The sequence below is a fragment of the Oncorhynchus clarkii genome, chromosome 16, assembly GCF_045791955.1.
Source record: "Oncorhynchus clarkii lewisi isolate Uvic-CL-2024 chromosome 16, UVic_Ocla_1.0, whole genome shotgun sequence".
Classification (NCBI taxonomy): Eukaryota; Metazoa; Chordata; class Actinopteri; order Salmoniformes; family Salmonidae; genus Oncorhynchus; species Oncorhynchus clarkii.
This window is the reverse complement of record NC_092162.1, coordinates 70087143-70100133: the sequence shown is the minus strand read 5'-3', so window position 1 is coordinate 70100133 and position 12991 is coordinate 70087143. Positions and strand designations below refer to the sequence as shown.

The following is a 12991-nucleotide window of genomic DNA, read 5'->3' as shown; positions in this document are numbered from 1 at the left end:
CATTTAGAAGGAACGACTGGGTCGCGTCCAGAGATGTAGAACTAAAAGACATAACGGACTGGGTCACTTATCTAGCAACTGAACCGATATAACGAAACAACCAGCCGGTTTGGGTAGCAACCCTAGATTTGTGTTGAGACTATATCTCGTGAAAGGATGAAATATTATATTATTAAAAAATGATGTTTTAATGAAAATGTTTCAATCATTATTTCAATCATTATTTTGAATATGTTGGCAACTAGTAACGAGAACTAACGAGAAAACCGTAACTAACGAGAAAACCGGTTGTTTGGAGAAGGTTTGAAGGGCTTCTCGGACATTCTAGGACATTCTCTCTCTTGAAGGACATTCTAGAGCCTTCATTATTTCCCTGTAACCTACAGTATATTTGCACGGTAGAATTGAACGGTGAAAAGTACAGTGTGTTTGTTAGTCAGATAGTCTATGCAGTGTCTCTCAGAGCAGGACTGTGTGTTTGTGTGTTTGTTAGTCAGATAGTCTATGCAGTGTCTCTCAGAGCAGGACTGTGTGTTTGTTGGTCAGATAGTCTATGCAGTGTCTCTCAGAGCAGGACTGTGTGTTTGTGTGTTTGTTAGTCAGATAGTCTATGCAGTGTCTCTCAGAGCAGGACTGTGTGTTTGTTGGTCAGATAGTCTATGCAGTGTCTCTCAGAGCAGGACTGTGTGTTTGTTGGTCAGATAGTCTATGCAGTGTCTCTCAGAGCAGGACTGTGTGTTTGTTAGTCAGATAGTCTATGCAGTGTCTCTCAGAGCAGGACTGTGTGTTTGTTGGTCAGATAGTCTATGCAGTGTCTCTCAGAGCAGGACTGTGTGTTTGTTAGTCAGATAGTCTATGCAGTGTCTCTCAGAGCAGGACTGCTGCAGTCCTTTTTTTACATGTTCTATGTTTGAGCTGCTTTTGAAAGCAGAAGTCGAATTGAAAACATTATTGGCGTTGTTGAATTCGATTTTCATAATAAAAGCAAGCTATAGGACTGATGGTTTGGTTAGCCAAACTAGCAAGTCTGTTTGGTTACCAAGGCAACTACTGTACTACTACTTCAGTGGATGTTGATCACATTTTTTGGGGGGGCGTTAATAAATGTGTTGAATTATAGCCATGGTATAAAAGGGATAATCAACCCGGAGATCTATGCGTTCTCTGGAAAATAATGCAACTCGGTAGGTCAGTTCCGCTCTGCCAGCGTGTTGTGGAACGCACCTTCCACGTCGTTTCCACAGGGAACGCACAGCCCCTAGTTAACGATCTCTTACTGTACGTGTGTATCTTACCGTCTGCAAACTACCGTCGGTTAGTTTGTCTTTTCTTAGCAACGTGTTTATATGTTTTTTTATTTGCGTCTCGGTGGTTGTGAATAGGGGGTTTCAGCACCTTGTGAAAGGCCTCGAACCACGTTACTAGCTTCCATCTTGCACCCATTTCAGCAAACAAGTAGTACCCGCTCTCTATATGCACCCAGTGTTGCGCTTACTTAAAGGCCCAGTGCAGTCAAAAACATGATTTGCCTGTGTGTTGTATATACTTCTACACTATTTGGTTGAAATAATACTGTGAAATTGTAAAACATTATGATAATGCCCTTTTATTTATTATTAATGTTATTTTTTTTATTTCATTTTTTTTATTTTACCCTCTCTTTCTCCCCAATTTCAATCTTGTCACATCGCTGCAACTCTAGTGGGAAACTGACGATCATCCTGAGCTCCCACTTCTCACACATGGGGTTCTCTAATGTCACCTACTAAGAAAATGGCTTCTATAACAGCATTGTTGGCAGTTAAATGCAACAAAAAAAACAGTATTTATAAAAAACAATCTATAAATGGAGTTTTTGAACTCAACAATTTGTTTACAAGCATGATAGCTGTACTTTTAGTTCATTAGCCTATCAGTGTTTCTCAATGAGTTAAAATCACACGAATGCAACTGGTATTTACGACTTTACGGTAAATTCCCACCCCCCCCAGCATGGTTACGAACGCAGCATCAGTTAGTGACTAACACCTCTCTCTTTCTCTCTCTCTCTCTCGATCTCTCTCTCTCGATCTCTCTTTCCCTTTCTCTCTCTCTTTCTCTTTCTCTCTCTCTCTCTCGATCTCTCTCTCTCGATCTCTCTTTCCCTTTCTCTCTCTCTCTTTCTCTTTCTCTCGATCTTTCTCTGACAGAAATATCTGCATGAGTCCCGTCACCGCCACGCCATGCAGCGCAAGAGGGGAGACGGAGGACGCTTCTTCTCTCCCAAGGAGAGGGAGGAGATGGCCCTGGCTCTGGCCCAGGTAGGAGAGCTGGAGAGGGGGAACCAAAAGCAGAAATTGAACAAGGGATTGTTTGAGCTCCTACTGGCTGCCTCAATCTGCCTTCTCCCCATAACCGCCATTATACAATTTGAAGTGAAGAGTCCTTACTAAGTTCTTCAGGCTATATACAATACACATAAATCCAGGGCTACAGACAACAATTCACTGGTGCCAATACGTTTTTCAGTTGGTGGCACTAGCCCATGATTTGGCGTGACAATAGAAACAAATTCAATGTCATTCCAGTGTTCCAGGGTTCTGCGATTGCATTTAAAAATAAAAATAAATCTCAAATTCCCCTTAGATTATGCAAGGGCTTGTTAATTTGACCAATCACTGCTCCCGAGAGGTGCAGCGGTCTAAGGCACTACATCACAGTACTATTGGCCCAGCATCGTCCGGGTTAGGTGAGGGTTTGGCCGGGGTAGGCCGTCATTGTAAATAAGAATTTGTTCTTAACTGACTTTCGTAATTAAATATAGGTTAAATATTTTTTTTTAAAACAGCACTATTTCCGCATAAAATTGCCAAGTCATGGTTCAATCAAGCCACACGTCAATTTTCACGACAATTTCAACAAAAATCGTTGCATATCGCCATGCAAAATGTCATAATAGCCACAGCAAAATCAAGCCTCACAAAAATCACTGCAAAATTCAGTGCTTTGTGAAAGGTGCCACTATGCAGTCATCGCTCCGCCATTTCCTGTTTGCAAAAATGATAATAGTTTGGCCTAATTTCAGTTTGTGACAACAAAGAAAGCAAGTGTACTGTAGAGAATCAGTGTACCATCTAAACCGCTAAAAAAAAACATCTAAAATATATTTTCAATAACACAAAAATATTGTATTTTCGGCTGTTTGAATCTGGTGTTCAAAAACAAAACTTAAAAACGGGAAACATAGAAATAGCGCACATAGAACAGATCTACCGTTTCATTAAAAAAAAAAGTTTTTGTCCCGAATACAAAGTGTTATGTTATGTGTTACATATTGCAGCTTTAAGAGGTGTATTAGACGACTGAAAGGGTATTCAATAACAAGTTTTTATCTAAAAATGTTGTGATTTCAAAATATGTTTTATGTGCAAACTAATCCAGTTACTGTTATACTTTACTGTTAAAATAGGGCTGCAGTCAGCATGCCAATTGCATTTCCCATTTCACAACTTGAGACATCTGTGGGCATTGTTTTGTGTGACAAAAATGCAATATTTAGAGTGGCCTCATGCTGTTTAATCAGCTTCTTAATGTCACACATGTCAGTTGGATGGATTATCTTGGCGAAGGAGAAATGCTCACTAACAGCGACGTCAACAAATGTGTTGCCAAATTGAGAGAAATAAGAGTTTTGTGTGTGTTTATTTCAGATCATAAAACATGGGGCCAACACTTTACATATTCCGTTTATACCCGTTGTTCAGTGTAATTTGTAAACATTTAAAAAAAAAACATATTTCCACTTTAACATTAATGGGGTATTGTGTGAATTAAAAAAAATAATAATCTAAATTTGATCCATTTTTAAATTCAAGCTGTAACACAACAAAGTGTAGAAAGTCTTGGTGAGAATACTCTCTGAAGACACTGTAGGTAAAATCTTATTCAAAATGATTCCACAGCTGTGATGGGCTGGGGATTCCAACAGGCATTAACTCTGGGCCGTGAAGACATACGCTACGAAGAAAGCTGAAGAAATTATTTTATTAATAAATAAAGAGTAACTTTTTTTTTTTTTACTTTGAAAATGCGGATTGGGTTGTGTAGATCAGTGTAAAAAACAAAAAAAACATCAAATGTATTCCCTTTTGAGATGCAATTTTGAGGCATTGATGACTGTGTAATGGGTGTATAGACATTTAACTAGTGAATGTTTTTGGTTGCATGTGTTGACTGGTATCCTTACATCTTTCCCCCCTCTCTCTTGCTCTCTCCTTCTCTCCCTGTAGCAACAGGCAGAGCTGGCCGCCCAGGCAGGAGAAGACTCTGTAGCCCAGATGGTCCGTGTTTCATAGCATTCGACACCCCGACAATGTCTTCCTCCGTATATACACCTCTCGCTAGGCTTGGCCGATAAACCGTGTACCGGGGTGTTTCCAAATACCGACAGTATGATTTTTAATACCGTTTAAAAAATATATATATTATAATATTTTTTGTTTTGGGGGGTGCATGCTACAGCACTGCTTAGAAATCTCAAAAGTGTCAAATAGATGATATCCTATTCAGGGATCCAGCTATGCATGTGGTTTGCTAACTTGCTCGCTAAGTGGCTAGATGTCAAGATCAAGCTTCTTGGTTACTGCAAAGACAGTCAATCCCATCCTGGATTAAGAACACTCAACCCTCTTGCCTAAATTGTTTATTGCGTAATTATATATATATATATATATATACACAGTGGGGCAAAAAAGTATTTAGTCAGCCACCAATTGTGCAAGTTCTCCCACTTAAAAAGATGAGAGAGGCCTGTAATTGTCATCAGGGGTACACTTCAACTATGACAGACAAAAATGAGAAAAAAATTCCAGAAAATCACATTGTAGGATTTTTAATGAATTTATTTGCAAATTAGGGTGGAAAATAAGTATTTGGTCAATAACAAAAGTTTAAATCAATACTTTGTTATATACCCTTTGTTGGCAATGACAGAGATCAAACGTTTTCTGTAAGTTTTCACACACTGTTGCTGGTAGTTTGGCCCATTCCTCCATGCAGATCTCCTCTAGAGCAGTGATGTTTTGGGACTGTTGCTGGGCAACACGGACTTTCAACTCCCTCCAAAGATTTTCTATGGGGTTGAGATCTGGAAACTGGCTAGGCCACTTCAGGACCTTGAAATGCTTCTTACGAAGCCACTCACTCCTTCATTGCCCGGGCGGTGTGTTTGGGATCATTGTCATGATTTTTGTTCACCATTCTTGTGATCATTTTTACCCCACGGGGTGAGATCTTGCGTGGAGCCCCAGACCGAGGGAGATTATCAGTGGTCTTGTATGTCTTCCATTTCCTAATAATTGCTCCCACAGTTGATTTCTTCAAACCAAGCTGCTTACCTATTGCAGATTCAGTCTTCCCAGCCTGGTGCAGGTCTACAATTTTGTTTCTGGTGTCCTTTGACAGCTCTTTGGTCTTGGCCATAGTGGAGTTTGGAGTGTAACTGTTTGAGGTTGTGGACAGGTGTCTTTTATACTGATAACAAGTTCAAACAGGTGCCATTAATACAGGTAACGAGTGGAGTACAGAGGAGCCTCTTAAAGAAGAAGTTACAGGTCTGTGAGAGCCAGAAATCTTGCTTGTTTGTAGGTGACCAAATACTTATTTTCCACCATAATTTGCAAATAAATTCATTAAAAATCATACAATGTGGTTTTCTGGATTTTTTTTTCTCATTTTGTCTGTCATAGTTGAAGTGTACCTATGATGAAAATGACAGGCCTCTCTCATCTTTTTAAGTGGGAGAACTTGCACAATTGGTGGCTGACTAAATACTTTTTTGCCCCACTGTGTATATTTATATATATATTATATAAAACAAATATTATCATTTTAATTGCGCCCATTATGTGCATTTCCAGTAATACCCAGTATGGTACAGAAACGGTGTGACATTATGAAAATCTTGATACTGCCCAACCTTACCCCTCGCCCATATAAGGATCTGCCTGTATTCTATGACTGAGATTTCTCCATGATCGCCCATATAAGGCTCTGCCTGTATTCTATAACTGGGATTTCTCCATGATCGCCCATATAAGGCTCTGCCTCTATTCTATAACTGGGATTTCTCCATGAAGGTTCACTATGAATGAACTTCAACCCTTGACCTTTTACTGGAACTGTTGTGCTGTGTCCTGGAAACCAATACTACGGTTACAACTATGAGATGCTTTTTTGCCTTCAGTAAAACCCTGGTCGATGACTTCATGTTTGCTAAAGCAGGTCATAACTGATGGTAGTTTAGTTGCAGAATACATTTCGTTGGTCTTAATTTTTGTGTGTGTATTTTACTGAAGAAGAGACTGTTTACAAATTCAGCTGTCGGAGTCAAAAAAAAATGATGGTAGTTATGCATCTTGTTTGTTGAAACAGGCAACATTTTATAGAAGCCTTGGTCCATAGTGATTCTCAAGGCAGATATTGACAGACTGAATGAAAATGGATATTCGTTAAGAATCTTTTTGGAAGCACTTCTCATAGAAAAAACAGAGGAGAATTGGAATTTCACTTTACTTCCTGAATTGAAATGGAATTGACCCCAACACTACTTTTCAGAAGGGTTTTCAATATCCAGTCCCCGGTTGTTTGTACAGGGAATGTATTTTATACAACCGTCGTGATAAAAACTAGATGTTTGTTGTGAGATAGACAGCACATGTATGTTGCATTGATGTCTGACTATCCCGTGTACTTTGTCTGTTTAACTCTACGTGGATCTTTATTTGAAAAGTACATTTTATATTCTTCTGATTCTGAAGGACCATACATTTATTTTTTGTGGTTTACAACATTGTTTGACTGTGAACTTTTGTGTATTAATCTGTTAATTAAATTGTATTAGGTTCACTTTGTTTTTTTTAGAGTTCTGTGTGTTTCATTGATTGTATTTCTAGGGTGTGTGTGTGTGTGTGTGTGTGTGTGTGTGTGTGTGTGTATATATGTAGGTATGTATGTATATATACACAGTGGGGCAAAAAAGTATTTAGTCAGCCACCAATTGTGCAAGTTCTCCCACTTAAAAAGATGATAGAGGCCTATAATTTTCATCATAGGTACACTTCAACAATGACAGACGAAATGAGGGAATAAAATCCAGAAAATCACATTGTAGGATTTTTAATGAAATTATTTGCAAATTATGGTGGAAAGTAAGTATTTGGTCACCTACAAATAAGCAAGATTTCTGGCTCTCACAGACCTTCTTCTTTAAGAGGCTCCTCTGTCCTCCACTCGTTACCTGTATTAATGGCACCTGTTTGAACTTGTTATCAGTATAACAAGTTCATAGTTGAAGTGTACCTATGATGAAAATTACAGGCCTCTCATCTTTTTAAGTGGGAGAACTTGCACAATTGGTGGCTGACTAAATACTTTTTTGCCCCACTGTGTGTGTATATATATATATATATATATGTGTGTGTGTGTGTGTGTGTGTGTGTGTGTTCATATTGTTTTCATTAGGATCCCAATTAGCCGATACCAATGGCAACAGCTTGTCATACAGACAAAATATTTTAAACATTAAAATTTAGTGTGTGCATCTATCAGTTTCACATGTATTTCAGTACATACACGCAACAATTAGGTCACATTATTTGTATTTTTTGAAACCAGGTTTGCTGTTCACTTGTGTTTATATAGGATGGAAGGGAGTTCCATGCACTCATGGCTCTGTATAATATTGTATGTTTCCTTGAATTTGTTCTGGACCTCGGGGGGCTGTGAAAAGACCCCTGGTGGCATGTCTGGTGGGGTAAGTGGGTGTGTCAATGCTGTGTGTTAAGTGGAACGTGCAACCATTTGGAATTTCCAAAACAATGTTTCTTATAAAAACAAGAAGTGATGCAGTCAGTCTTTCCTCAACTCTTAGCCAAGAGAGACTGACATGTATAGTATTAATATTAACCCTCTGATTGCAATGAAGAGCAAAACGTGCCACTGTTCTGGGGCAGATGCAGCTCAACTAGGACTTTCCTTGCAGCACTGGACCACACGGCTGGACAATAATCAAGATAAGATAAAACTAGAGCCTGCAGGACTTGCTTTGTGGAGTGTGGTGTCAAAAGAGCAGAGCATCTCTTTATATTACAGCTAGGCCTCTCCTCATCTCTTTATATTACAGCTAGGCCTCTCCTCATCTCTTTATATTACAGCTAGGCCTCTCCCCATCTCTTTATTACAGACAGACCTCTCCCCATCTCTTTATTACAGACAGACCTCTCCCCCCATCTCTTGAACATGACAGTTTTACAATCCAAGGTGACACCAAGTAATTTAGTCTCCTCAACTTGTTCAAAAGCCACACCATTCATTACCATATTCAGCTAAGGTATAGAACTTAGTGAATGATTTATACCAAATACAATGCTCTTAGTTTTTCTACTGGCCGCCAATTTTCCAAAACAGTCCTACAACTCTTTAAGGGCTTCAGTGACTTCATTAGCTGAGGTTGCTGATGCGTATGTGGTTTAAATCGTTAGCATACATGGACACACAGGCTTTGTTTAATGCCAGTGGGCATGTCATTGGTAAAAAATAGAAAAGAGTAGAATACCTAGAGAGCTGCCCTGTGGTACACCACGCGGTACATGTTTGTCGTTAGCGAAGCTTCCATTGAAGAAAACCTTCTGAGTTCTATTAGATAGATGGCTCTGAATCCACGATATGGCAGAGGTTGAAAAGCCATAACACAAAAGTTTTCTCAACAAAAGGTTATGGTCAATAATATCAAAGGCTGCATTGAAATCTAACAGTACAGCTCCCACAATCATCTTATTAACTTTTTTCAAACAATCATTATTCATTTGTGTTGTTAGAACCAGTAAAGGCCGCTTTATCACTCTTGGGTAGCGGAATGACTTTGGCTTCCCTCCAGGCCTGAGGACAAAGACTTTCTTCTAGGCTCAAATTAAATATAGGAGTGGCTATAGAGTTAGCTACCATCCTCAGTAGCTTTCCATCTAAGTTGTCAGTGCCAGGAGGTTGTCATACTGATCAATAATAATATTTTTTCTCAATTTGCAGTAAGTCAGATGTGCAGCCAGACTTATTAGCCACTCCTTTTGCCCCATCTCTTTCAACCATACAGTTTTTCAATTCCTCATCAATCCATGAAGCCTTGACAGTTCTAACAGTCAGTTACTTAACAGGTGCATGTGTTACACATGTTTATCAATAATTGGAAGAAGCAATTTCATAAATTCAAGTGTAAAGTCTGGATGCTCCATATTAAATCACATCAGAATAACAAATGTGTTTTACATCATCCACATAAGAGTCACAGCCAAATCTTTTGTATGATTTCTTCTACACTATTTTAGGCCCAGCTTTTGGAACTTTGGCTTTCCTTATAGCCACTACATTGTGATCACTGCATCCAATGGGCAAGGTTATAGCTTTAGAACAAAGTTCTACAGTATTAGTAAAAATGTGATCGATACATGTGGATGATCTTGTTCCCGTAGTGTTTGTAAACACCCTGGTAGGTTGATTAATAACCTGAACCAGATTACAGACACTGGTTACAGCTTCCTCTTGAGCGGACAGCTTGATGAAAACCAGTCAATATTCAAGTCCCCAAGAAAGTAGACCTCTCTGTTTACATCACATACACTATCAAGCATTTCACACATTATTTAGATACTGACTTTTAGCACTTGGTTGCCTGTAGCAACAACCCTAAAAGAACACCTACCTTTTACTTGAATCTCAGGAATTTGACCACTATCGGGCCTGGGCCTGTCACCTGGGCCAGTGGTGGGTTTTCCAATCCTGTGGGCGCGCTTCCACCTCGATCTTCCTGTGGTCCATCTTCAGTTTCTCCGAGATCGTTTCCCTCACTCTGTCCTCAGTCTCACGGGGCTATTCTGCAATTCCGTCCACAACCATGGTATTCCAGTTAGATTCTCCCGCGGGATAATCCGATTTCTCATTCATTGTTATCATGGACTCACATGCAGAACTGATGTCCTCTCTCGATGACTTACAAATGTCTGTCATCTTGCCGTTCTCCTGTTTAAACTCATCGAGCTGACCCTGGGAGAACTGAAAGCTGTTCTTCAGGTCCTGGACCTCTCTGGTTACGTCGTCCATTTCTTTTATTAGTTGACTTCACCAGTAATTTGGATAAAACACTTGAAGCTATTTTCTTGTTGTTGTAACAACTGCTGGTAGAGCTCTTTTTTTGTTCATTTTTAAAGATCCTTCACCTGTGATAGAGAGACACTACTGTCCTCAACGGTGCTCCCACCGGCTTTGGTCTTTGTAATCCCCACAACAGTAGGTTACGCTGTTACTCCTTGCGGTTCCAGACAGGGCAGGTCACAGGGAAGATTTAAAAACAACAGCAAACAGCAGGGGTCTAGACAGCCACAAGCCCCAGATAATCTGAGGTCCCAGCCGTAATGGCTAACCTCACACGTTCAAGACCTCAAGAAAACCTGGCTATCTTGATAGGCAGCTAGCTAGCAGCTACTCTAGCTGCTACGCCAAACAGCTTCTCAAACCCGGCCTTGGTCGGCAGGATCCCTGGACAGATAGTAGGGGTCCCAGCAACTGATGCCAACTGCGTTGCTGGATCCTAACTCAAAAAGGTAGGTAGCTAGCTAGTAACCAAACTTGTTCAATAGACTTTCAAAACTTTCCAAAATAACAAACTTTCCAAACAACAAACTGAGCTCTTCCTCAATTTCGCGTTCAACAGGTTTTAGAGTGAGTTCAGGTTCTAGATTCTGGGGGTTTCTGTCTCACTGTGAAGGTAATGAGAAAGCCTGGTGGTTTCTGTCTCACTGTGAAGGTAATGAGAGAGCCTAGTGGTGAATGTGCTTAGTATGCAGTACCACCACCACACAGACTCTGTGACCATACCCAGGATCCATGCCAAAATATATATACAGTATATACAGTACCAGTCAAAAGTTTGGACACACCTACTCATTCAAGGGGTTTTCTTTATTTTTACTATTTTCTATTTTCGACCCTGGGGGGTTCTGTCTCACTGTGAAGGTAATAAGACCCTGTTTTTTTGTCTCACTGTGAAGGCACTGAGAGACCCTGGGGGTTTCTGTCTCACTGTGAAGGCACTGAGAGACCCTGAGGTTTTCTGTCTCACTGTGAAGGCACTGAGAGACCCTGGGGTTTTCTGTCTCACTGTGAAGGTAATGAGAGGCCCTGGGGGTGAGACAGAAACCCCCAGGTATTACCTTCACATTGAGACAGAAAACCCCAGGGTCTCTCATTACATTCACATTGAGACAAAAAAAACAGGGTCTCTCAGTGCCTTCACAGTGATATAGAAACCCCCAGTGTCTCGCAGTGCTTTCACAGTGAGACAGAACCCCCCAGGGTCCCTCAGTACCTTCACATTGAGACAGAAAACCCCAGGGTCTCTCAGTGCCTTCACAGTGAGACAAAAAAAACAGGTCTTATTACCTTCACAGTGAGACAGAAACCCCCAGGGTCTCTCAGTGCCTTCACAGTGAGACAGAAACCCCCAGGGTCTTTCATTACCTTCACAGTGAGACAAAAACCCCCAGTGGGGGGAACAAACACACAACTACACACACATTCACCGAGAGACACTTTCCATACATTATATACACATTATTGTGAAGGTCATCCTCTGAAGATTTTACCTGTGAAAGTATCTGTAACAGTGGTTTCTACATCTGTCTCAATCAGAGATTGTATCACGCTGTAAATGGGTCCGTAAAACTCTTAATTCTTAAATTCCTATCAATTGTTCTAAGAATATAATTTGTCCATAAGTAGTTAGTTCATAATTAGTTCTTAATATAGGCCAATGATAACACCCTCTGATTTCATGACCTTCAGTGTACGATTTCTCCATCAAGAAAATCCCTGCTATTAATCTCCTCAATCAATGACTATGTTATATTCTTCTGGTATAGTCTTTCAGGGATGATAGAGCCATTTTTTTGTGCTTAACAAATTATTTGAGGGAATCTTTTTTTTTTTTTTACAAATTAAATTGTAAATTAAATTGTAAATTGTAAGTGATTTTGACCATCAATACAGTTTAATGACAGTAATACAAATTTGAACAAAATGTCCTATGGTGGGCTCACAGTGGTCATGACGCTATCAAACTGTACCAGAAGTGAGATGGGTCAAATCCAGTTCTCATTGGGCACAGAAGCAGTCCCTTGTCACCATTGGATGAAAGACTCCCACTACCCGGCCCCTCGTTCAGGTGACTTATCCAACAAACCGCCCACTTCGGATGCTGAGCTTGTGACTTGGCAACCGACTGGTTAACCGGCCGAAGACCGAAGTCACGACGGCAAGAAAAATAGAGTTCTCATTCAACACTGCCCACACACTGTCTATAATAGTCAGGCTAGTGCTACAAGGTCCGTCTTTACATTTTGCGGTTGACAGCAGGCCGTTTCGGTTCGGAAATTACAAACACGAAACAGAAAAGCTCACAGGACAAGGAGACGAGAGAGGTGCGTGACAGCAGAGAGTGAGATCCTAGCCTACACAGTTGCTACTAAGTCTGACATCATCACAATTATATCCCAAGAGGTCGGAATCACTTGAATGCGAAGATGACAGACGCGGTCGTGGACGGTAAATTGGAGGCGGTGAAACAGGCTACTAAATATGTCAAAGAGACCGAGAACGTCGCGGAAAAATATTCTGCGATGACCGTTAGCAAGAACAGCGACATGAACATGAACGTGGGTGAATTGCAGTCCGCAGCATTTACTGCTGTGCCAACTCTCAAACCCATCAAGAAGGTAAGAAGCAAAGCACAGTCATCATCAGCATCATCATCATCATTCACTACCGTAGGCCTAGGATACTGTTGTGGAAACTGCATATATACGGGATGGAGCGATGGGTGCAGGATCTGCCTGCTATAGCATACTCACGAGAAGAAACATCCTATTGCATGTCTGACCTTCTAAAATATAACATTTCAATCATA

General features: G+C 40.4%; 2 protein-coding genes across 5 annotated transcripts in view; both read left to right on the top strand.

Annotated features, from left to right (window-relative positions):
- LOC139367781 (nuclear transcription factor Y subunit alpha-like) overlaps positions 1-4757 on the top strand; it is an 18061-nt gene extending 13304 nt beyond the window's left edge. For 2 of the 3 annotated variants that reach the window (XM_071106113.1, XM_071106112.1), the window contains exons 8-9: positions 2190-2300; positions 4269-4757. In XM_071106113.1, the coding sequence (XP_070962214.1) occupies positions 2190-2300; positions 4269-4334 (177 nt within the window). In that variant the 3' untranslated portion in view covers positions 4335-4757. The remainder of the gene's footprint in view (positions 1-2189; positions 2301-4268) is intronic. The other variant, XM_071106111.1, reaches the window with a different exon arrangement.
- Positions 4758-12273: 7516 nt separating this feature from the next.
- Positions 12274-12991, top strand: part of LOC139368988 (S-adenosylhomocysteine hydrolase-like protein 1) — a 53393-nt gene continuing 52675 nt past the window's right edge. Inside the window, exon 1 of one of the 2 annotated variants that reach the window (XM_071108525.1) lies at positions 12274-12800. In XM_071108525.1, the coding sequence (XP_070964626.1) occupies positions 12609-12800 (192 nt within the window). In that variant the 5' untranslated portion in view covers positions 12274-12608. The remainder of the gene's footprint in view (positions 12801-12991) is intronic. The other variant, XM_071108523.1, reaches the window with a different exon arrangement.